Genomic DNA, 22692 nt, shown 5'->3' on the forward strand with positions numbered 1-22692 from the left:
CACAAGAATAAAAAATATTATTTATCAATTATTGAAGGATTAATGCTATTCTCCCTTCAATGTTGATAGGTCGTGATCAAAAAGTTGATTGTTATTTCTTTTTCTTATAGTGAATATTGATTCTGAATCTATGATAATATCTTCTTGGATATTGATATAGTGGTGGTGGTGGGGTAAGATTCTTTGTTGTTAGTTGGTTTCTCTCTTTCTTTTCCTGTTTCCCTTAGGTGTTCAGTAATTATTTTGGAGTTTGATTAATTCAAAGTCATGTTGAAAGCATGCACTATTGAATATGACTTCATATCCTGAGCTTGAACCTAAGATCTCTAATTAAGATTATCGGAATAGTTACTGCTTGATCACAACAAGTTTTTATTGACAAGTTTTAAATATGGGAACCTCTCATAATGTTGCTAGAACTAAGAGTGTTGGTGAGGATGAAAGGAATCATTTTACATAATTTGGTGAGAAAAGGATGTTTGCTCAGTTTCTAGAAGATGTTGATATGCACAGTTTACTGATAAGATGACCTTGACAGACTATACTGTCTTTGTTCTTTTAGAATGTTTTAGTTTTGGAGTTGTTGAGTTGCATCACTAATGCATGTTATAATCAGCTCTCCCAAAAAGCAAACAATTTCTTTTCGTTTCTCACCCAGTGTCTAATACCTGTATTAAAGCCCAACTAAAACATTTACATCAGAAAGTCCCATATTGTGAGTACACTACTCCCTAACAAAGGTGATTCCATACACTCGAGTTCAAAAGCTCTGATTGAATATGAAATAGTATTTATCACTCACTCTACCACAACATTTGTTGGTAAAAAGTGGCAACAATTGAACAATCAAGAATGACAAATACATAAAGCAGCACACAGAGTTACATTGGTAAAAGAAACATTTTTAATTTCAGCTGCCATATAGAATATAAATATCAAGTTCCTGACCATTACAAAAGTACTCCATCCATTAACAAATCAATAAACAGTAACACCAACAAAAATAATTTAATGAACCATTCTTGTAAAACTTAAGGGGAATCAAGAAAACATAACATGAATCACCTAGAACAACAAGAGTAGCCCTGCTTTTGTTTCGATCCATCGGTACCATTATTGACCAGGTTAACTCTGTTGACAGATAATTCTGCTTTATAAGAATCGGAATTCAAAACCTTTCTACTAAAACTATTATAGATCTCTCGAATCACAATCTCGAAAGCCTTGTTTACGTTTGTTGAATCGAGGGCAGATGTCTCCATGAAGAACATCCCTTCTGATTCTGCCAGGCTTTTGCCTTCTTCTACGCTCACAGCTCTTATGTTCTCCAAGTCACATTTGTTTCCCACGAGCATCCTTGCTACCGTTGTATCAGAATGAGCTGCATGTAAATGGTTGTTTCAGTTATAGAACGATTGGGAGTATGAAGAACATATAGAACACCACCGTAACATGTAATTTGAACACCTAATATACAACGGTATAAATAAAAGTTGGGATTCTCGACAGCAGAAAGTATCATTCCAAGAAAAAATGTGAATAAATAAGCTCGTGAATGCAAAGTTTAAGTACAGCACCTGCACATATAAAGAGTCTGTAAACCTTAATATTACTACCTATATTTCCTTCAAAAGTATGTATCTGAATTTTCTCAAGTTGTTATTAGCAACGTCATTGTCTCCTTTCATGAGGAAGAAAAATGCTGCACCTTATTAACACTGACTTCGATTTTGATGACATAATCCTCTGCTCATTTCATCCCGTGATTAAATGAAGCTTCTGGAGTACAAACCTCATTTGTGGTTTTATATGCTGCAAATGTTAACATTCTATTTATCGCATTTCCCTGGCCCTGGGCTCTTTAATGCCCTTAACTCAAGCTAAAATCTTCTACTTGGGCAAACGGCCTTGTATCTGGCCCACTCATTTTGATAGATCAAGAGTTAATACTCCTCTATTTTATGGACATTAAGTTCTAAAAGTTTTCAACTTTGGAAACAGTGAGCACAAAGTCATTCATTTTCAAGATTCAAATGATATTTGCAAGACAAGAACAGATTTGAATAACAAAATAAGGTCGTGCAAGTATCACATAGCAGCTCACGGCTCAAAGCAACACATATACATTCCCGTCCAGCCAAAAGTTAGTTAGCTAAGGGCTTAATAGAGAGACTACCTAAGTTATAAATATGGCACCACTTAACATCAAAAGAATCTCAGAGATTTTTTATCAATCCCCGAGACTCCTTAGTCTACCATAATGCCATACGTAGGTAAGCCAGGCAGTTGGTCCTAATTATTTTGACAATCAAGCAAATAAAACAGATTCCATATAAGTATGATCTGTTGACAAGTTCATTTAGATTGGCTTTTCGGAGAAAGAAAAGCATGACTTGATTTCCAATTCCTAATATACATCCAATTGACAGTCTGTCTAATTCGTTCTTATCACAGGTTCCCCAACTGCATCTAGACAAAATTGAGCATAACAGCTACATTGGCATATATACCGCTTTCTTTGCCATTGCTTCAAGTAACAATGATCCATAATCAAGACTCAAGGTTTTTCTAGCTAACATTACCATTTGTTTTTATGCCTGGTAAGTAGTTTTTCACTAAAAAGATTGAATTAGACTTAATAGCAACTGTAAAATCTTACTTTATTCAGTCAAAGAGAAAAGTGATAGGAACCAAATCCACAGAAGAAGAAAAAAAGCAAAGGACAAGATTCAAAAAATATAAATTCAACACATTCATTATTCAATTCTGGAAAAACTCAATTAAAATTACCCTTATGGCTTATTCCATCATCCTAAATAGTTAAAGTAGCCAAGACTTTTCGGATCTACAAGATATCTTACATACTTATAAGTTATAATCAAGAATCAAGAATGTGGAAGTCAAATTCCAGAATCGCCATCATATCATAACACCATCAAATCTCAAAAACTGAACTTTATACTACCAACCTCAATATATCTCAAAAAGGTGAGAACCTTTATATAAAACTTTGATGGGAACTCAACATATGCCAAAACCGAGTTGAAAAGTGGGAATTCAACATGAACCAAAACCAAGTTTAAATTTTTTTGTAGCAACAGAGACATACGAATACAACAATCAGATCTCGACTCACTTGTCAATTTATCCAATAACTAATTATAAACAAAATGAATAATGTAGAAGTCAAATCAAAAGAACTACCATTCTATCATAACACCGTCAATTCTAAAAAAACTAGACTTTACAGCCAATCCACCAAGAAGGTGAGAACTTTCTGTGCACAAAGAAAAGATATTGCATAAAGCTTAGATGACAATTCAACATAAACCAAAACCAAGTCTAGAAAAAGAGAAGAATTTTAGCAACAGATGCCAAATCTAAGAATTACCATTATATCATAGCACAATCAAAATCTCAAGAACTAAACTTTATAGCCAATCCACCAAAACCTCACTATATTTCAAAAAGGTGAAAAGTTTTTCTTGCACAAAGAAAAAGATATGCATAAAACTTTGATGGGAATTCAACATAAACCAAAACCAAGCTAAACAAAGAAAAGACTACTAGCAACATAAACAAGAATGTAGAAGTCAAATCTAAGAATTATCATTCTATCCTAACACCATCAAATCTAAAAAAAACTAAACTTTACAGCCAATCCACCAAAAAGGTGAGAATTTTCTATACACAAACCAAAGACAATGCATAAAACTTGGATGGGAATTCAACATAAACCAAAACCAAGCTAAACAAAAGAATTTTTTCAGCAACATAAACAAGAATGTAGAATTCAAATCTAAGAATTACTATTCCATCATAACATCATCAAATCTCAAAAGACTAAACTCAAGCCAATCCACCAAAAAAGGTGAGAACTTTCAATGCACAAACCAAAACTAATATAAGAATTCAACATAAACCAAAACCAACTTATAAAAAAGAGAACTTTTAGCAAAAAAGATACATACTTTTGAGTTCATCAAGCCAACGAGGGATGCTATCAAAAGTTGTCCTTCTTGAAATATCATAAACAACAAGAGCACCAAAAGCACCACGATAATAAGCAGAAGTCACAGCTCTAAACCTTTCTTGTCCAGCAGTATCCCAAATCTGAGCTTTAACTTCTTTTCCATCAATTTCAAGAGTTTGGGTCTGAAACTCAACTCCAATAGTTGCTTTTGAATGCAAATTAAACTCATTTCTTGCATAACGTGTAAGCAAATTAGATTTCCCAACTGCAGAATCACCAATGATTACAATCTTGAAAAGGTACTCCTCACCCTCATCATCTGAAGAGTCCATTTGGTGAAAAATTGAAACTTTTTGAGGTTTAGAGAGAGAAAGAATTGGAAAATGGTGATCTAGAGAGAGAGGGGGAAAGGAGTGTTGGGGTTTTGTGCAAGAAGTAATGGTGGCAGAGCTGGCAAAGATTATACAGAGAATTTGAAAGAAGTGGTCTTGCTGGATTTTTATTTTTTTGTTATTTTGTTTTTTATTGTTTTTTTTAATAAAATAAAATCATAAGTGGGTGTTCTTTTTTAGGTAAATAAAAAGGAATATATAATAATTATATAACCTTTTGTTTGGAAAGAAAACAGGCGGTTGGAGACTTGGAGTCTAATAGTTTTTTTATTAAAAAAAATAACTTTTTATGATAACCTTTTGCCTTTTTCCTTCTTTTTATTGGTGTAATCCTTGTGATATATATGATTTAACATATTTAAATTATTCAATATAAGAAATTATGTGTTCATAGTTTTTTTAGGTAAGAAATATGTTAACTTTGAGCTATTTTTAGAAGTACATTATGTACTCACAAATTAAAAAAATTTCGTTTTGACTATAAATTTTAGGAGTATTCACTTTTATTTACAAAATACATATCTAAACATATCTTTACATTTCAAATAGTACTATTTTTCAACATAACTTCAAAAGTTCTTTTTTTTTCTTTCAATTTATGGCTAAACGTTAGCAAAGTTACACCACAAGCTTAGTATAATACTTGGGTTATTAAATATGATAGAACAATTAATAGTTCTAAAGATTTGAATGAAGAAAAGAGATAAAAAAAAAAGGCATGCTTCAAGTAATTACAAGTTAAATTATATATATTATCACTCTCAAAAATTAAAATTCGAATATATCAATAATTGAGAGACCAAAATTGTTAGTATTGGCTATTTCTTTTTTTAGGGGAACAATAAAAGTTTCTCACATATGCATAGAAAAAGTTTCTATATGATGTGAGAAAGACTTAACTTCGAATAGCCAGGGGGGTGGGGGTGGGGTGTTGTACAAGAAGTGATGGCAAAGCTGGCAAAGATAGGTACAGATAATTTTGTTAAGAAGTGGTGTTGCTGGATTTTATTAATTTTCCTTTTCTAGGATGATTTTATAAATGGAAGAATAATAGTCAATTTGTTCTATTGTCTTAAGCAGAATATTTTTGCAAGACTAATGGTAAAAGTACACACCATCCTGCTTTTCTTGGATAATTAAACGGTAAATTGTTTAATTCTTATGTGAATTTGAACATCAATTTCTCTTTATAAAAAAATTCAAGTTAATATAAAGTGCATGAAATTAGTTCTTGAGTCGGTTATGGTTAAAACTCATGGAGGACCACATTGACTCAATAATTGAGAAATGATTGTAAAAAATCACATGGACCATGTTTTTTATGGACATCCACTCCCTATAGTATGATAATATTGTCATTACATTTTCAATGAATGATCCAAACAAAAAAATAAGATATTGTTCAAGAAGTGAATATATTTTTCCACTATGGCTAAAAGAATTACCATCAATTTTGAAGAAATAAAGGATTTAAATACCACTTCATCCAACACACTACATTTGTTGAAAGGAAAAAAAGGACTATTAAGAGAACTTATGTTGCTCGAACTATTAAAAATATCAACGGGTGCAAGTTAGATCTTCCATGTGCATTTTTTAAAGAAGCTTATACGAGATACGACGGTCTTTTTGGATAGTCCTGACATGAAAATTGAATCTTGATCCAAACAAAAGAGACAAGATATAATTCAAGAATTCAACATAAATTACAACCAATACAATCTTGAACAAATGAAGGAAATGAACAACTAATATAACTTCAATCAACACACATCACATTTCAAATGAAAACAAAGACTAAAACAACTTGAAATCATAACATTTATAAGAAAACTAATGAATATTGTACTAGTTTATAGGCTAATTTTGATGAAGCATATAAGATGTAACTCTGTTTACTCATTTAGAACACCATTGCCTTGACCTTTCAAATCCATTCTTTCCAAGTTGATAATCTTGATAAGCCTGCATAATCTCACTCTTAGTGTTCATAACAAATGGACCATACTGCACGACAGGCTCGTTAATCGGTTGCCCTCCTATCAGAACAAACCTCAATGGTTTTGAAGATTTGTTCCACACACTTAGGCCTTCACCAGGGCCTAAAACCAAGCAATGGTGAGCTGGTGTAGTAGTTGAATCCGAAGAACCAAACGCCCCTTCTCCTTCAACTATGTAGATGAAGGCATTCCAGGTCTCGGGGATCTGTTGGTGATGGTCAGAACCTGGTTTTAGGGTGAAGTCAAGGTACATTGTAGGCGTTCGTGTGAAAACTTGGGATTTTATGCCCATGGATTCCCCTGCTAAAATAGTAACCGAAACGCCATCTTTTTCCACTTTTGGTATATCTTGGTGTAGCAATTCTTGATACCTTGGCTCAATCCTGCATCATGGACGGATAAAAGGAGGGAAGTTACAAAAACGGGGCAATGAAGGCTCGTGAAGTAGACAACAAGCAGCAAGACAAGGATCATTAGTTGTTGTGTCTATTGCATGGTGTAGCCTCACACATTGAAGGCTGGTTAGTTGAACACCCTTTGTCGACTCGTAGAGTCAAACCATACTTTAATACATATATATTAGATCTTAAACGCCTAAATTTTATGAATTTTGATCAAAGTACATGTAACAGGAATATGTTCTAAAATGAAATAGATTGTTCAAACACTATATTTTTTTAAGCCAAAGTCAAGATTGAATCAATGTAACTTACATTTTGTCCTTGGAAGATAGATTTATCCAAAGTTGCAACCCCTTATGAGTACCTGGTCCAGCAGGCATTTCTGAATGAACTATACCTCTTCCTGCTGTCATCCACTGCATTAAACCAAATGGAAAATCATAAACACACTTAAATTTCATAAATTCGATATCCGGTCGCATCATGAAGTCCACTTTAGGAGGTAACACACTCCTTTTCAAATGTGACTACATTTACAAGCCTTGAACTCGAGACCTCTAATTAAGGACGAAATAATACTTACTATTCTACCACCATGAATTTTGATGGTAAACATTAATTGGTTACATTAGTAAAATGAGTAGCTAACAATCTATCACATGTTATATAACGCTGATACTATTAAAAATCTTTACACTGTCAGTGCACATAACTTAAATACTTAAGAGGTATATATGGTGGTGTTGTTAGCAAACACATTACCTGCACATCACCAGTCCTGATTGTACCCTTGCGACCAGCAAAATCTTGATGAGTAAAAGCTCCCTAAAATTAAACACCACAAAATTACATTAGAATTTTCAATCTCCATAATCCATACACCAACACAGAGTTTAACTTATATACATCACCAATACCTGATAGTATATATCAATTTTTTTTGTCGATGTACAAAAGTTAAACTTTCTACCCAAAAAAAGGAAAATAAAATGAATTTTTACCTGCAACATATAAGTGACGGTCTCAAAACCTCTGTGTGGATGGTCAGGAAATCCAGCAGGTGGTGAAACTGCAAGAAGCCAAAAATAACATAGCTTTCTAATTAGTCAAAAATAAAAATAAAATTCACAAAATAATATACTAAAAGAATAAAATAAAAGAAAAAATTACCATTAAACTCATCTAACATGAGGAATGGATCAAGATTCTGCAATTCAGGCCTGATCAAATTCCAAATTTCATAACAAATATATATAAAAAAAAAACAATCAGTATTCGATTCGTATTGCTGACAAAAGTATGATATTTAATTGGAGAAGAGTAAAAACGTCGTTAGAGATTTCTCGATTATCAAAACATAAAAAATCAAGAAAAAGGAAGGAAGTACCCAAAAATAATTACCTTCCAATGCTTCTTCTAACAATAGCACCATCACCTTCATTTTGAGCTCTAGCCAAAACTTTCTTAACAACCAATCTTGGTCTACTAAAAATAGAGGACATAGACATTTTGATGTTTTTAATGTTTGTTTCAGCTAAATTTATTTTTTGTTTGTTGTGTTTTCTTTTGATTGTGCTAATGTGGCTATTTATAGGCAATTTATTCTTGAGGATTCATATTCATTGAATATTGATGACGAAATATATTACATATTATTTTCGTGTGTTGAATAGAAGTTTCAAGTGGGGCCTACTTAATTTTTTTTTTTGATGATTTCATGCTGATGTTATTATGACGTGGTTTCTTATTAAAAAAATTATTTGGATAAAAAATGAGGAATATACTATCGTATGAATTTGTAGAGTTAATTGACTAAAAAGAAAAATAAGTTAAAAGAATAAATAAGATAAATACTAGAATTATTAGATATTAAAGAATTCAAAATAATATTAAATATGCATGAATTATAGATTGAATAACTAAAATGGAAAATAAGTTAAAAGAATAAATAAGATACTAGAATTATTGGATATTAAAGAGTTCAAAGAATACTAAAACTATCATACTTAGGATTTGAACTTTTGACGTAAAATAATCTTTTGACTCATTTTGTTGTAATACTAAAAGTATCTTTTGATATAAAAAAAGATTCTACCATTTATATGTAATCGAAGCATATATTATGGAGTAGTTTTTTTAATGAGGAATTCAATAATATATACCTAGTTCCTCTAATTTCATGAGTTAACTCTTAAATATTTAAGGATTCAAATTAATACTAAAAATGTCATACTTATGATTTGAAGTTTTGACGTAAAAATCTCATAAAAGGTAGAAGGTAAATTTTAAGTACCATTTATACGTAACAAAATGAAACTTCTTTTGGCAAGAAATTCAATTATATATCTTGCCAACTACCTTTCCTTTGTGATTTCACAAGTTACCAATAAAAATTGTGATTGAATCAATAGAATTTCCTCATTTTAAAAAGTTTTAAATTTAAAGTCAATATATATATATATAAAAGAATTACATTAAAAATTAAATTGTTTTCCTTAAATAACTTTACGTGATATAAATTCAAAAATTAATTAAATAAAATTTTATATAAATATGAAACATTAGGTGGAGGAGGATGTTACTTTTGAATTGAATGTTTATACATAATTATTTAAGAAAGAAACATCTAGCAACTTCAAAAATCAAAAGAGAAACAATGTTTGGTAGTTGTCGGCATGTAAACTTTGTTTATTTTTGCTGCCTTTGATTCGTTGACCGTTGACGTGACCAATATCTATTCAAAAATTATAAAAAAAATAATATTATAAATTTTTATTTTTTTTATATATGATAAAAAAATATACATCGTAAAACGTTAATAAAAGTTTTTATCATTTGTCTCTAAAATAGAAAACCATAACAACTAAAAGAAACGAAAAAAGTAATATTGAATAATATACAATTTATTTATTTTTATTGATGTACAAAAATTAAAATGTTCACTGATCCAAAAAAAGATTCAAAAAAAATTGTATTTGATTTAGTAATAATAAGACAAATCATTTGTTCATAAATACTTTATACTCATCCCGTGTTAGAAGCAAAACTTAATTCATGAACTTAAGAATCACAATTTATGTTTTACATATTATTTTCATTGTATTTGATTTACAAGATATTTTATAACTTTTATTTTATAGATAAAAATTTATTAAAAATTTTAGAACAACTTATGTCCGTGGACAATATTTAACACCATGTCCTTGTTCTAATTTATAATTCTCTTTCAGTTTGCAAATCTTAACTTTAACTAAATTTAAATTTTTAATCGATAGAAAATACTAGTCATAGAAGGATAAAAATATCTTTACCCATACATATAGATGTATAATGAAGATAAGTGTTAAAAGAGATTTTTTGATTGAAATAATTCATTATTTAATATTTTATTGTAAAAAAAGTCACTAAAAATAAGTACGAAAATAACTTTAATAAAAACAATTTGAAGAAAATTTTCATTATTTGTTAACCTTCATGCCCTATCAAACAATACAAAAAGACTATGTTTTCTTTTAATTTTTCATTTTTTTACACATCTAATATAAACATCCTTTAAATAGCGTATAGACATTATTTCATTCTTCAACAAATAAACACTATCAACTAACAAATAAACGTATAAAACGTTACCAGTAATAACAAATTCAAAACTCATTACTCTCATCTCGACTTTAATGTAAGTTAAATAAATTTAAGATCAGACTCTAAAACCGTTACAATTCCAAAAAAAAACTAAAAAATGATAAAATATCCACAAAATACTTATGGTGGGTCCCAACTTAAAAACTTTTAATTACTTATGTCCCACTAGCCTTTGACTTAAAAAAATCTCAAATAATTGAATCAACAATCCCAAAAAAATCCCAAAAAATTCTCTAAACCAAATATTTCAATGGCGAAAAAAGCAGTGTTAATTGGAATCAATTATCCAGGAACAAAAGCAGAACTTAGAGGTTGTATTAACGATGTTAATCGAATGTACAATTGTTTACTTAATCGTTTCGGATTTGCTGAGGAAGACATTACTGTTCTTATAGATACTGATGATTCTTACACACAACCAACAGGACGGAATATACGTAAAGCTTTATCGGATCTTGTTGGATCTGCTGAATCAGGGGATTGTTTGTTTGTGCATTATAGTGGACATGGGACTAGGTTACCTGCTGAAACGGGTGAAGAAGATGATACTGGTTTTGACGAGTGTATTGTTCCTTGTGATATGAATCTTATTACAGGTAATTCTACATTTTTTTTATTTAAAGCACTTTTTTTTAAGGATTTGGAGTAGGGGAAATGGGGCGGGGATTATGAAGTGGGGAATTGGAAATTCAGGTAGCTGGTGAGCTACTGAGATTGTACTTGATCTAAATGATGGGTTTGTTCCAAGATTGTTTTTTTTTTTCTTTGTGTTTGTTGAATTTGTTGGGGAGTTAGTTGGTTTGATCTAAATGATGGGTTTGTTCCAAAAATTGTTTTTTTTTTGTGTGGTATGCATTTTAATGCAGCTATTTGAGCATTTCTTTGATCAAAATTAGGAATTGAGTAGTCAGGTAGCTAATCAACTGAGCTAGTAAGAGTGTACTTGATCTAAATCATGAGTTTGTTCCCAAAAAAATGTTGTTTTTTTTTGTGTGTGTGTTGAATTTATTGGGGGTTAAGTTGTATTGCTTTGATCTAAATCATGGGTTTGTTCCAAAATTTGGTTTTTTGTGTTGTGGGTTGAATTTTATAGGTAGTTACTTGTATTGCTTTGATCTAAATCATGGATTTGCTCCAAGATTTGCTTTTTTGGTGTTCTGTGTTGAGTACTACTTGTATGCTTTGGTCTATAGATCATGGGTGTCTTCCAAAATTTGTTTTTTTTTTTTGTGTTGTGTCATGTGTGTGTGATATGAGTTTTATTGCAGGTACTTCTATTGCTTTGATCTAAATTATGGATTTGCTCCAAATTTTGCTTTTTGTTTGTTTTGGTTTGGGGGTTGGGGGGTAGAGTTGATGTGGTAAGGGATCTAGGAGATTGAGATCTTGAAATGGTTTTCTTAAAAAATGATCTTGAAAGGTTGAGTTGATCTGTTTTGATGATAATTCAGGTGGATCGAAGATATAAGGAGATTTGTAAAACGAGGAAATGGGATTTTAGAAATGAGAATTTGGGTTTCTAGAGTAATTCAAATAGTTGAATGGGGGACGAGGAACAGTTGGAAAAAAAGAGGGAGTATAGTTTACAGCATTGTGATAACGAATCTCATTTACAGGAACTTAACTATTTCCTTGAGCTTAATCATGGGTTGTTCCAAAATTTGTTTTTTTTCTTCGTGTGTGTGATTTGTAGATTGGTATGAGATTGAGATCATCATATAGAATATTGTGTAAAAAAGGATCTTGAAAGTGCTTAGTTGATCTGTTTTGATGATTATTGAGACGGATCCCGAGTTTTAGGGAGATTTGTGAAATGGGGAACCAGGATTTAGAAATGAGAATTTGGAACCAGAGCTATTAAAATTGTTGAATGGGAGATCAGAAAAAGTTGGCAAAAAAGAGGAGAATAGTCATGATCCCACAAGTGGGGTCTTGAAAGGGTAGGATGTACGCAAACCTTACCCTTGATTTCCGACACTCGGCTATAGAATTTATTACCTCTTGGTTTTATAATATTGGAAAAGTAACAGGCAATTTAATATTGAACTGTTGGACGTGTTGTTTCATCCTTGATCAGATGATGATTTTAGAGAGCTCGTTGACAAAGTTCCTGAAGGTTGCCGGATCACAATTGTATCTGACTCATGCCACAGTGGAGGCCTCATTGACAAAGCTAAAGAGCAGATAGGGGAGAGCCACAAGCAAGGTGATGACGATGAAGGCCATGGATCTGGTTTTGGATTCAAGAATTTCTTACGTCGAAATGTTGAAGATGCATTTGAATCCCGGGGTATCCACATTCCACGTCGCCACCATCGCCGTGAGGAAGAAGAGGAGAACTTTGCTGAGAGTAGTGTGATTGAGACGGAAGACGGTGATCAAGTTCATGTGAAGAGCAAGTCCTTACCTCTTTCCACTCTCATCGAGATACTTAAGCAGAAAACCGGTAAGGATGACATTGATGTTGGGAAACTTAGGCCAACACTCTTTGACGTCTTTGGTGAAGATGCAAGTCCTAAGGTGAAGAAGTTCATGAAGGTCATTTTTAACAAGCTACAAAAGAATAACGAGCAGGGTGGAGGTGGTGGGTTCATGGGTATGGTTGGTAACTTGGCTCAAGAGTTTCTGAAACAGAAACTTGATGAAAATGATGAGAGCTATGCGAAACCGGCCATGGAAACACACGTTGAAGGTAAGCAGGAAGTTTATGCCGGTTCAGGTAATAGAGGTCTTCCAGACAGTGGCATTCTCGTCAGTGGGTGCCAAACAGACCAAACATCTGCAGATGCCACCCCTGCAGGCGGAGATTCTTATGGTGCTCTAAGCAACGCAATTCAGGAAATCCTAGCTGAATCAGATGGTCCAGTCACCAATGAGGAACTTGTTAGCAAGGCTAGGAAAAAGATGCAGAAACAAGGCTTCACACAACGTCCAGGCCTCTACTGCGATGATCATCACGTTGATGCTCCTTTTGTTTGTTGATTCTGCTGTGCTATGCCTTCTCGAGTAGCTGTTGAAAATACGACTGTGAAGTTAACGAGGTGTTATATAACTACATCCTTTTGTGTATTTGTGTGATTGTTTGTGCTTATGTTGGAGTAGCTCTTCTACTCTGGTGTTGCAGAAGAACCATTCTCCATCATGTGAATGTGTATTTGGCTCTGTTTTTTTTTTCCTTTTAAATTTGGTCAGAGAATAAGGTATTAAAGAACCACAGTTTTCGGTATTGTTTTGGATATTTGAAAGTTTAATCTGGAGAACTTGTCTTGTATACTGAATATACTGAATGTGTTATAATTTAATGCAACTGAATGTATAAATTTCTTATCATGTGCCATCATAAGAATTGACCTTTGTCTTGTGAAACTAGGGAACAGAACGAAAGGAGGAGCTGAATTTCAAAATTTTGGTTTACATAAGAAAATATTCACCTGAATTGCACTTTCATATTACATCTTGGATATATATAGTAATCAAGTACAACAAATCCTTGCACGCATAACACAATATCGCAATGCATGTAAACAATATTACTCGCGCTAGAACTCAGATATGGTTATTTAAATTTCAAAGAGATTTCACTCATTCGATAACAGTCATTCTTCAAATTTTACTTGTACAAGTTTCAAAGATATATATCAATAACTCCAGTTGTGTCCATGACTCCATTCCAAAGCTTTATCCACTTGGAAAAGTAGAAGTACCAAACTAAAGCAACAAAATTAGCTAAGCCGCGATCTACTTATGTTCCTTCTTTGGTTCAATATCACTTGGATTTGGGACTGGTTGAATTCTTTGGTAAGGTTTCCTTGTCAATGTTTCACCCTTCAGAGCTGCAACATATCTGTCATTTGTGTTCTCCTTTCTCTGCAGTTCGCCAAGGTACTCAGCCAACCTCTCTTTATTAACTTTACCCATCATCTGTTACAAAAATCAAAACAATGTATGTTTAGGAATTCAACAATCGTAAGTCAAAGTACTAAGCTATAAAAGAAAGCCAATGAAACCAGAAGAAACCACTGTGAGTCCATTTTTTTTATCTACTGTAAAGCTTTATCTACTTAGCTCTTCATAAAAAAAAGCAAAGTCGATGTTCTTTCAAACAGCAAATGACTGAACAAGATAGAGAAGTGAACATTATAGCTATTTGTAGTTCCCATAGACAGCAGGTGGCCGATTTCATCAAAGGTGTAAACCAAAGTTACGTGGAAGTGCTCACAACTCTGTTTTAGTTTTTAACAAAGACAAGACATAAATGGGTATATTCAAATGCTGTGTTCATCTTCACCTACAATATATCATTCAAAACCAAACTAGAAAAAGAGAAGGGCCATTTGTAATATGAAAGAAAAGGGTCTGAAATTAAGCTTTATTCTCACTAAAATAGTCCTGCTCGGCAGTCAAGCCACTTCACTCAATAGAGGTTCTTTGGGGACTTAAAGAACTTAGTTGTCCTTCCTTTCCAATTTACAAGTTCCAAAAATACAAGCTGGAATTGTTATCCTTATCTATCTATTTGCCTTCTCAACAATTCTCTGCTCTTGCCAACATTCCGATGCTCCATTTACTCACCCTGGCATGGTCCAAGCACCCAAAGGCAAGCCAAGGTAGATAGTGATGGATTCTTCCACCTTACGGCCCAAAATACTGGTAGAATCTGTACGTTAAAAGGTAATAACATTCGAGTCGTTTACAGCTTAACATGCACAAGTCAATATATTTAACCCATGCTCTCAAGTAGCTTTAGCAAGAAAGGCCAGCTAACATGGTCATATGCCTTGAAGTCTAATTTGCACATTGCCCCAGCATCAGTAAACTTTATCTTGGACTCCAACTCTCTAAGCTCATATTAGCTACTAGCACTCCCACAAAGAAAAAGGATTTTGTGATTTAGATACCAATTTGTCTATTATTGCCCTCAACCTTCCATTGAGGATTTTGGCAATAATCTTGTAACTATTGCCAAATAGAATAGAGGTCAAAAGACTCTAATCAACACCCTTTCCTCTTCAGGGATTATAGCAATAAAAATCACATTTAGGCTTCTATCTAGTTTCTCCACCTTAAGAAAATACTTGAAGCTGGTCTTTGAATCTTCCTTAATGATTGGTCAAGAAAAAAATGATAGGTCAACATATTCAACAAAAAGCCCTTGGTGAAACTATTGAATTCCAGAGACTTCGTTTCGTACACTGCTTAGATAGCAAGCCATACATTTTCTCAGTGAAAGGTCTTTCAACTCAGTCCTCTTCTGCTCCACTTATAATGTATTCCCCAGTTCCTCAACATACCATTCATGCCTTCACTTCTTTGTCTCTCTGAACAAATTCTTGTAGAATTTCAGGATCAACATTTTAATATTTGTTTTGACTACAACTTAGAAAATACACCTGACAATCTAATATCTTAAACTCCCTGATCTGTCATATGGTGTCTCATAAAACATACAGAGGAACCTATCAATAAATAAATAAATATAGAGGAGGTGTTCCAACCAAATTCTCAGAAGTAATTCAATTCCTTTACACTCTTCGTTCTCTATCTACCAAGACTAGCTATCGATTGCTATTTTCTATAAGTTAAATATCAATCACTTTATCTACACTAAAAAATAAAGCTCCAAACATCATTTTCTTTTTAAAGGTAACAAGTACATCAAACAACAAGAAACATTATCAAATGATACTGCCAGGTTACCTTTCATTTTCATAGATCAAAAAGCACAATCATCACAGCAGAATGTACAATAGACATGAGGTGCATACTGATCTCGCCATATGAAAGTTTGCTCCAGATATACCATTACTATTAACAGAGCATCTTTCAAAGGCCTTTGCTTAGCTAACTGTTATGAAAGATGTTCTGGTAATAACAGTCAGCTAGGCAAAGGCGAAAGGGAGTACAATACAGAATAAGAACCAACAACACAAATCAATATGCGTACAATCATAACAGCAGAAGCTACAACACATATGAATCAATAAGCATCTGGTAAAAACAATTCTACTAGGTGAGGGGACTCTAAAACACATTAGAAAATGATAACAACAAGGCAATTCTTGGTATAATCATCACAGCAGAATGTACAACACATGTGAAACAGATACACTCATCCTACCAGATTGAAGATGCTCCTGCAATAACACTCAGCTAAGTAGCAGCCAAAGGAAGTCAAAGCAAAGAATGATTTTTCTTTCCTTCGAGGCTCCAGGGTAAAGATACATTTTTTACGAAAAATTGTTAAAAAAAATTCAGTTTATGTTAGCAAAAACCATGTTCCCTTCTTTTTCTGATATTTTTATAATGGATTAGTTTAATGAATAACAACGAATCAACTGATTGATGGTCTATCTCTTTTAGACTATAGTTAATGGATATTCTTAAATCATAATTGTAATTATATAGACTATGATTCCATACCAGAAATTTTTTAAACAATACACAATAAGAACCAATAATACCAAGTCAATTTACGTATAATCATAACTGTAGAAGCTACATCACATACGAATCAGTTATTCATCTGGTAATAACAATACTACTAGAAAAGAAGACTCTAATACACATTAGGAAATATTAATGACAGCAGAATTTCCATCCAATCATTAAACCACAATATACAACACATATAAAGCAGATACTCATCCGTCCATAACAGTTAGCTAGGCAAAAACAAAGGCCAAACGGAGTACAACACACAATAAGCCAAGTAAATTTACATACAACCAAAACTGCAGAAGCTACAACACTTATGAATCAGATACTCATCTGGTAATAACAATACTACTTGGTGAAGGGACTCTATGTTAATATCAAAGCAATTTCACGTAGCAGAAGCTACAACACTTATGAATCAGATACTTATTTGGCAATTACAATACTATTAGGCGATTGATAATCCTAACCAATTTCCCGTATAAAACAGCAGAAGGTACAACATACATGAGCACAAACTGATCTAGTTTTAGCAATATGAGTATTCGAAGGGGAAGTGAACATACTAGGGTTTCGGGGCGAGCGTTCTTCCGGAGTTTGGCTTCAAGTTCAGGACTGCGAGTATTGGTGGCTGACATAACGCAGAAACCAATAATCCCCGGAATGACGCCGCAAACGGTGGCGAATCCGATGAAGAACGGCTTCGATTCCTTCGTTCTCCTCACTAACCACCGCCATGTTCCACTCTTCTCCCACAGAATCGACATCGACTTTTCTGATGATTCTCTCAACACTTTTCTTCTGCTATTTTCTAGAGTAGAACAGTGCAAGGGAGAAATAAAAATGACAAAAATGGCCCCTTATATTTGCGGAACATTCAAAATAGTCCTTAAGTATGAATTGATTGACAAAAGTTAAGATCCAAGTATATTTAGTAATTTATATTTTATATTTATAAATAAATTTGAAGGAAATAATGCAAAAAGAAAGATTTTTGTAATTTTAAACATCAAGAAATCTTTAAAAAAACAATAAAAAGAACAAACTATATAGAGTAAAAAATATCAAAAATTGCACTTTAAAAAAGGTATATAATTTTGATTTCGATCTATCTTAAGTGGACTAGAATTGATATCTTAATACCGATTCTTTGGTCCAAAGCGGACAGCTCAGGAGTGAAATGATTGTGTGTATTAGTTGAACCACGAACCAACTACCCATAGAAGAAAATTATGTTCTAAAAAGGATGGTTTTTTTTTAATAAAAAGAGAATTCTTTGAACTAGTTTGCCTACAATTTTACACTCATTTGTTAGTACATTTCATTGTTAGTGAATCTCCTATATGGCTTTATACCAAAGGAAACAGAGAAGAATCTGTCCAAACTTTGAAAAATATTGCATCTCCAGCAACAAGAAGCAGTAAATTTAACCTTGAGCTTTTTCGGATCGTTCATCGAATTAGAAAATCAAGAACTACTCAACAACAACAACAACATGGTTGATGTGTATTGAGCTATCAAGATGTTAATGGAGAGAAATTGGTCAAAAGTATAAAGCTGCATAAAAACAAGAAATCAGTGACAGACCAACTGATATATATTTGTCTCCAATCATACATAAAAAGAGTTTATCAATGAAAACAAACATAGAAAATAGTAGTAGTGTTACAATAAAAGAGAAATGGGCTAGACTTCAGTATGAGCATGGCTGCAACAATTAGCTATTAAAACCTCACTAATCTGACTATTCTTTGACGAGGTGTATACGATTACATCCTTCAATCTCTTCGATCTCTTCCTTAATTCTCACAGCTGAATCCTCCAGAGATTCTTTCCAGGACCCAATCAATTTAATCTGTTTCAATGATGGATTATCAGCAAAGCTAAGTGGGATCTCCTCTAGGTCACCACACTTTTTTATAACAAGTGTTTCAAGCAAGGGAAATGATTCCTCCGAGGCATCCCACCTTGAGATACCTAACTGCACCAATTTCAACAACTTAAGTTTATGAAACCTGATATCTCCAAGGCACCACTCTTCTGATTGAGGAAAACACACGTCCTGTAATTGGAGATACTCCAGGCTTGGTAGTTCCGCAATGAAGGAAATAGCACTTTCAATATGAATTCCTTTAAGTACCAGCTTGTTTAAATTTGAAGGCACCTGTAACCCGGATAGAATGCGGGGATGCACAAAGGAAAGTTGAAGTTCTTGAAGCTGGGTAAGATTCTCCAATTTGGGACAAAAAGGCTCTGCAGAATCTTCATCATCCTCAAGTGTGATTTGAAGTTGTTGAAGATTAGGACACCTCTTTGATAACACATCCAGACTATCAATCGGAAATCCAACAATTTTCTTTAATATCCTCAAATTTTCTAATTTAGAGGATCCTTCAAAGAGCCCCTGCTTATCAAAAACTGCCCAACCAAAATGAGCATGCCTTAATTTTTCCATTTCCAAAAAAGACACTGGTAACCGTACACCATAAGGAAAATTCTTCACAATTAAAGTTTCTATATGGGGCAGATGTGTTCCTGGATCAAAATAGAATTTATCTGCCCAAACTGCGAGGTACTTCAGCTGATTTAGTGGTTTGAATGTAGCAAACGACAAAAACTCCACAGTATAAGAAATCAAATCCAAGACTTTAAGAAGTCGCAATTCAGTAATCTGACAGAAGGGAATCACATCAATAGATTCTCCACCATTAGCCGTTATCAGAGACCTCAAGTGTTGGTGGAAAGGCTTCTGTGTTTTGGAAACCAGAGATGCAAACTTGGAAAGCTCTTCACTGAAACTGAAGCTCACTCGACTTCCCTTCCAATCCAACGGTTGAAACTGGATATATTGACCCTTCACTGCAAGCATAAACTTTTCTTCTCTACTCTTCTTCAAGCAAAAGTGATGCACAACATCATGAACCTGGCAGCATTTGACTTTACCATTATAACCTTTCTTTGAAACAATTACCACGTTACTGCTAATGAGATCCATCAAGTAACCTTCAGCTTCCTCTTCCATTAATCTCCCAGATTCAGTGTTCTCCACGAATCCTTCAGCAATCCATAAACTTATCAATTTAGATGCTGGAATTCTTGCGTCCTCCGAAAACATCCCCATATAAAGAAGACAAGGCTTTAAACAATCGGGTAAGTTATCAAAACTCAACTGCATAGTCGCCAGACTATATTCTTCGAACTCACTGTCAAGATAGTCAAATAAAGCATCTTTCACCTCATTCCACCAAGATTCTTCCATTTTCCTTTTTTTGATTATTCCAGCTACCAAGACAACCACTAGGGGGAGTCCTTTGCATTTTTCTGCAACTGCTTGACTCACATATTGTAGTTCAGGCGGGCAATCTTCCTTTTGAAACACTTTTTTCTGCAACAATTGGCAACTCTCTTCTGTTGTGAGGAATGGAAGAGAATAAGGATCAGTATGGTACTTGACTTGCTTACCCACTTCTTCAAGTCGAGTTGTTACGACTATTCTGCTTCTCATTCCAACATCTGGAAAAGAAAGCCTTAAGTCATCCCATGCCATACAATCCCACATATCATCCAATACAATGAGATATCTCTTTCCCATTAATTTTCTCCTCAACATGTCGGCAAGAACGTCAACCGTATCTTCCTTGTGTTTGGAACCTGTAACTTGACTAAAAATATCTTGTAATAGCTCTCTCCGATTATATGTTTGAGAAATGATGCACCATGCTCGAACATCAAAGCGAGAAACAATGATGTCATTATTGTACAGCTTTCTAGCAATTGTCGTTTTCCCTTGTCCCCCCATGCCTACAATTGGGACGACGTCTAGCTCATTTGTACCTCTAATCAGATAATCAATTAGTTCTTCTGCTTTATTCTCAAAACCGACTACCTCCTCATCAGTCACAGGATTGCTATGTCGAGCTGGCAGATGTTTAAATGGAGCAGCCACGTAGTGAGGATTAAAAGGAATGTCCGCTGACCACATCTCAGTCACCTCTGCATTAATTTGCTTGATCTCTTTTAAAATTGTAGGAAGTGAGCAAAAAATATGCAAAAAAGCATTATTCTGAGCAAGAATAGAGTCAATGGCAACCTCAGCCTCATATGCCAAATTGATGGTACGTCTCTGAAGATCTTTAGGAATTTTATGTTCGTGGTGCACGATATCTCTGAAAATGGATGATAGCTCCTTCTCTAAAATGGATGTAAGAGATGATAACTCTTTCTCCAAATTCCCTAAAAGAGGTTTCATCAAGAAATCTAAACCAGACTTAGATTTCGACATCTCATTCAGTTTCTTTAAAAGAGAATCCAGAAAGCTCAATCCACCAAAGGTGGGGAATTGAGATGGAGTAAATTTTAAGGATTTGTAGTACGTCTCAACTTGTGCCTTCAGATCTTTAGTCTTCTCCAATATCTGTATCGAGCAAAGACTTATTTTGCTAGTGTCATCTTTGTTTATAGATCTAGGAACAAGCTTTTGAATTACATATAGAACATCACCCGCTATAGCTCCAACCTTTAACAAGACCTCATTCAACCAGTTACCATTAATAACGTGATTTGACACATCAGCATCAAGGAAAACCAACAAGAATTCTATTGCCACATCAATATTTTGAGCAGAGATATTATTAGGAAAGTTCTCGAGTTTTTTGTTTCTGAGATACATCAACAGATTGCAGAGATGATGTGAAAATTCTTTTGGTAATTTCTTGTCCTTGAAAGGTTTTGATTGAGTAAACTTTGAAGCCTTTAGTTCACCATGAAAAATCTTCTTCATTTCCAGCTCCACAAACACAATCAATGATAATAGATAAGGAGGTTTATTAAAGATATCATTTTCATCATTAACTTCAACATCAGCAACATAGTCTAATACGGCCAAACAAAATTGTCCCACATTGTTAGCCATAAACTGAATTTGAGTCTCCAAACATTCCAGCTTCTCATAGTTGACATAACCATTTATCTCTGTGGCATATATGTATCTCAAAAATCTCATTTTCTTTTGAACAATTTTCAGTTTCTTTATAGATAGATGTATTGCAAGTTTTTCTTTGGGATGACAGGACCTACCCTTTTTCAGGAACATCATTAGTACATCATTTAGAATTTTTTCCAGACAATCCATATATTTCGACAGATCAAAATCATTCAACTCATAATTGTAACTTAAACTGGAGTTACCTTCAAAGAATTCCAACAAATGTGATTCTAGCCTTTCCAGATTAAGGTTAGTTTTACATTCATCGGGAATCCCATCAAATACCCGGTGAAGCATTTCCACAGTCCATTTGGCATTCTTTGTGAGTTTGACTAAACAATCAGGTAAAAGAACATGATACTTTATAAAGGTTCTAAAAACTCTTAGCACAATATCAAGATCCCCAATATGCCAAATCTTGAAGCTATCCAGGTTACCTTCAATTTTGATCCTTCTTAGGTGATCTAACATTTCCTCAATTTCATTTTCATTCATTTTCTGTAGAAAAATTCCTGCAAGTTCACCAACTCATGGAATTAGGTTCATGTCTTTCAATATCTAGTGTTTGAAGCTATGTTAATGCTTGTGAAAAGTTATACATCTTATATATGTACCATTTTCATAATGTCACTTAACTAATTATTATCTCAGAAAATCGACTTTCTTACATTTTCAATTTTATGAGATACTAACTAATAGTTGAGTCAGCCATTTGAGAAATCAACTCTCTAATTTGTATGTATGGGCAAAAAGTAATTCATGAAGAAGATGACTTACAGTTAGTTAACAAGTATCTTCAATTTCTCAGATTTGGATTCCAACAAAGATATATTTCCAAGTTTACGTAATACGTGAAATAAGAAAA

At 33.4% G+C, this 22692-nt stretch overlaps 5 protein-coding genes across 5 annotated transcripts; 1 reads left to right on the plus strand and 4 right to left on the minus strand.

The window, feature by feature from the left end:
• Positions 1-888: 888 nt before the first annotated feature.
• On the minus strand, positions 889-4399 carry LOC125834852 (ras-related protein RABA5c-like). The gene is made up of 2 exons (XM_049514008.1): positions 3972-4399; positions 889-1381 (listed from the first exon to the last, which is right to left on the minus strand). Exons 1-2 carry the CDS (start codon positions 4303-4305, stop codon positions 1062-1064), a joined length of 654 nt encoding a protein of 217 aa, XP_049369965.1. The 5' UTR covers positions 4306-4399; the 3' UTR covers positions 889-1061.
• A 1650-nt stretch (positions 4400-6049) lies between these two features.
• On the minus strand, positions 6050-8340 carry LOC125834851 (pirin-like protein). Its single transcript, XM_049514006.1, has 6 exons — positions 8168-8340; positions 7937-7986; positions 7768-7835; positions 7529-7591; positions 7079-7182; positions 6050-6748 (listed from the first exon to the last, which is right to left on the minus strand). The coding sequence occupies exons 1-6, from the start codon at positions 8272-8274 to the stop codon at positions 6265-6267; spliced, it is 876 nt and encodes a 291-aa protein (XP_049369963.1). The 5' UTR covers positions 8275-8340; the 3' UTR covers positions 6050-6264.
• Positions 8341-10575: 2235 nt separating this feature from the next.
• LOC125834835 (metacaspase-4-like) lies at positions 10576-13679 on the plus strand. Its single transcript, XM_049513986.1, has 2 exons — positions 10576-11004; positions 12486-13679. The coding sequence occupies exons 1-2, from the start codon at positions 10659-10661 to the stop codon at positions 13388-13390; spliced, it is 1251 nt and encodes a 416-aa protein (XP_049369943.1). The 5' UTR covers positions 10576-10658; the 3' UTR covers positions 13391-13679.
• Positions 13680-13818: 139 nt separating this feature from the next.
• LOC125834837 (uncharacterized) lies at positions 13819-17672 on the minus strand. Its single transcript, XM_049513987.1, has 2 exons — positions 17410-17672; positions 13819-14329 (listed from the first exon to the last, which is right to left on the minus strand). The coding sequence occupies exons 1-2, from the start codon at positions 17608-17610 to the stop codon at positions 14147-14149; spliced, it is 384 nt and encodes a 127-aa protein (XP_049369944.1). The 5' UTR covers positions 17611-17672; the 3' UTR covers positions 13819-14146.
• A 915-nt stretch (positions 17673-18587) lies between these two features.
• On the minus strand, positions 18588-22322 carry LOC125834834 (putative late blight resistance protein homolog R1A-3). The gene has a single exon (XM_049513985.1). It carries the CDS (start codon positions 22320-22322, stop codon positions 18588-18590), a length of 3735 nt encoding a protein of 1244 aa, XP_049369942.1.
• Positions 22323-22692: the final 370 nt, after the last annotated feature.

This window comes from Solanum verrucosum, unplaced genomic scaffold, assembly GCF_900185275.1.
Source record: "Solanum verrucosum unplaced genomic scaffold, falcon-dt-bn FXZP01000184.1, whole genome shotgun sequence".
In the NCBI taxonomy this organism is placed as follows: domain Eukaryota; kingdom Viridiplantae; phylum Streptophyta; class Magnoliopsida; order Solanales; family Solanaceae; genus Solanum; species Solanum verrucosum.

Coding starts and splice junctions, on each gene's coding strand:
- LOC125834835 (XM_049513986.1), top strand. CDS start 10,659: ATGGCGAAAAAAGCAGTGTTAATTGGAATCAATTATCCAGGAACAAAA. Junction 11,005..12,485: donor TGATATGAATCTTATTACAG/GTAATTCTACAT, acceptor ATCCTTGATCAG/ATGATGATTTTAGAGAGCTC.
- LOC125834852 (XM_049514008.1), bottom strand. CDS start 4,305: ATGGACTCTTCAGATGATGAGGGTGAGGAGTACCTTTTCAAGATTGTA. Junction 1,382..3,971: donor TTGGCTTGATGAACTCAAAA/GTATGTATCTTT, acceptor ATTTACATGCAG/CTCATTCTGATACAACGGTA.
- LOC125834851 (XM_049514006.1), bottom strand. CDS start 8,274: ATGTCTATGTCCTCTATTTTTAGTAGACCAAGATTGGTTGTTAAGAAA. Junction 7,987..8,167: donor GTTAGAAGAAGCATTGGAAG/GTAATTATTTTT, acceptor GAATTTGATCAG/GCCTGAATTGCAGAATCTTG. Junction 6,749..7,078: donor CTATCTTCCAAGGACAAAAT/GTAAGTTACATT, acceptor TCCATGATGCAG/GATTGAGCCAAGGTATCAAG.
- LOC125834834 (XM_049513985.1), bottom strand. CDS start 22,322: ATGAATGAAAATGAAATTGAGGAAATGTTAGATCACCTAAGAAGGATC.
- LOC125834837 (XM_049513987.1), bottom strand. CDS start 17,610: ATGTCGATTCTGTGGGAGAAGAGTGGAACATGGCGGTGGTTAGTGAGG. Junction 14,330..17,409: donor ACGCTCGCCCCGAAACCCTA/GTATGTTCACTT, acceptor TTTTTGTAACAG/ATGATGGGTAAAGTTAATAA.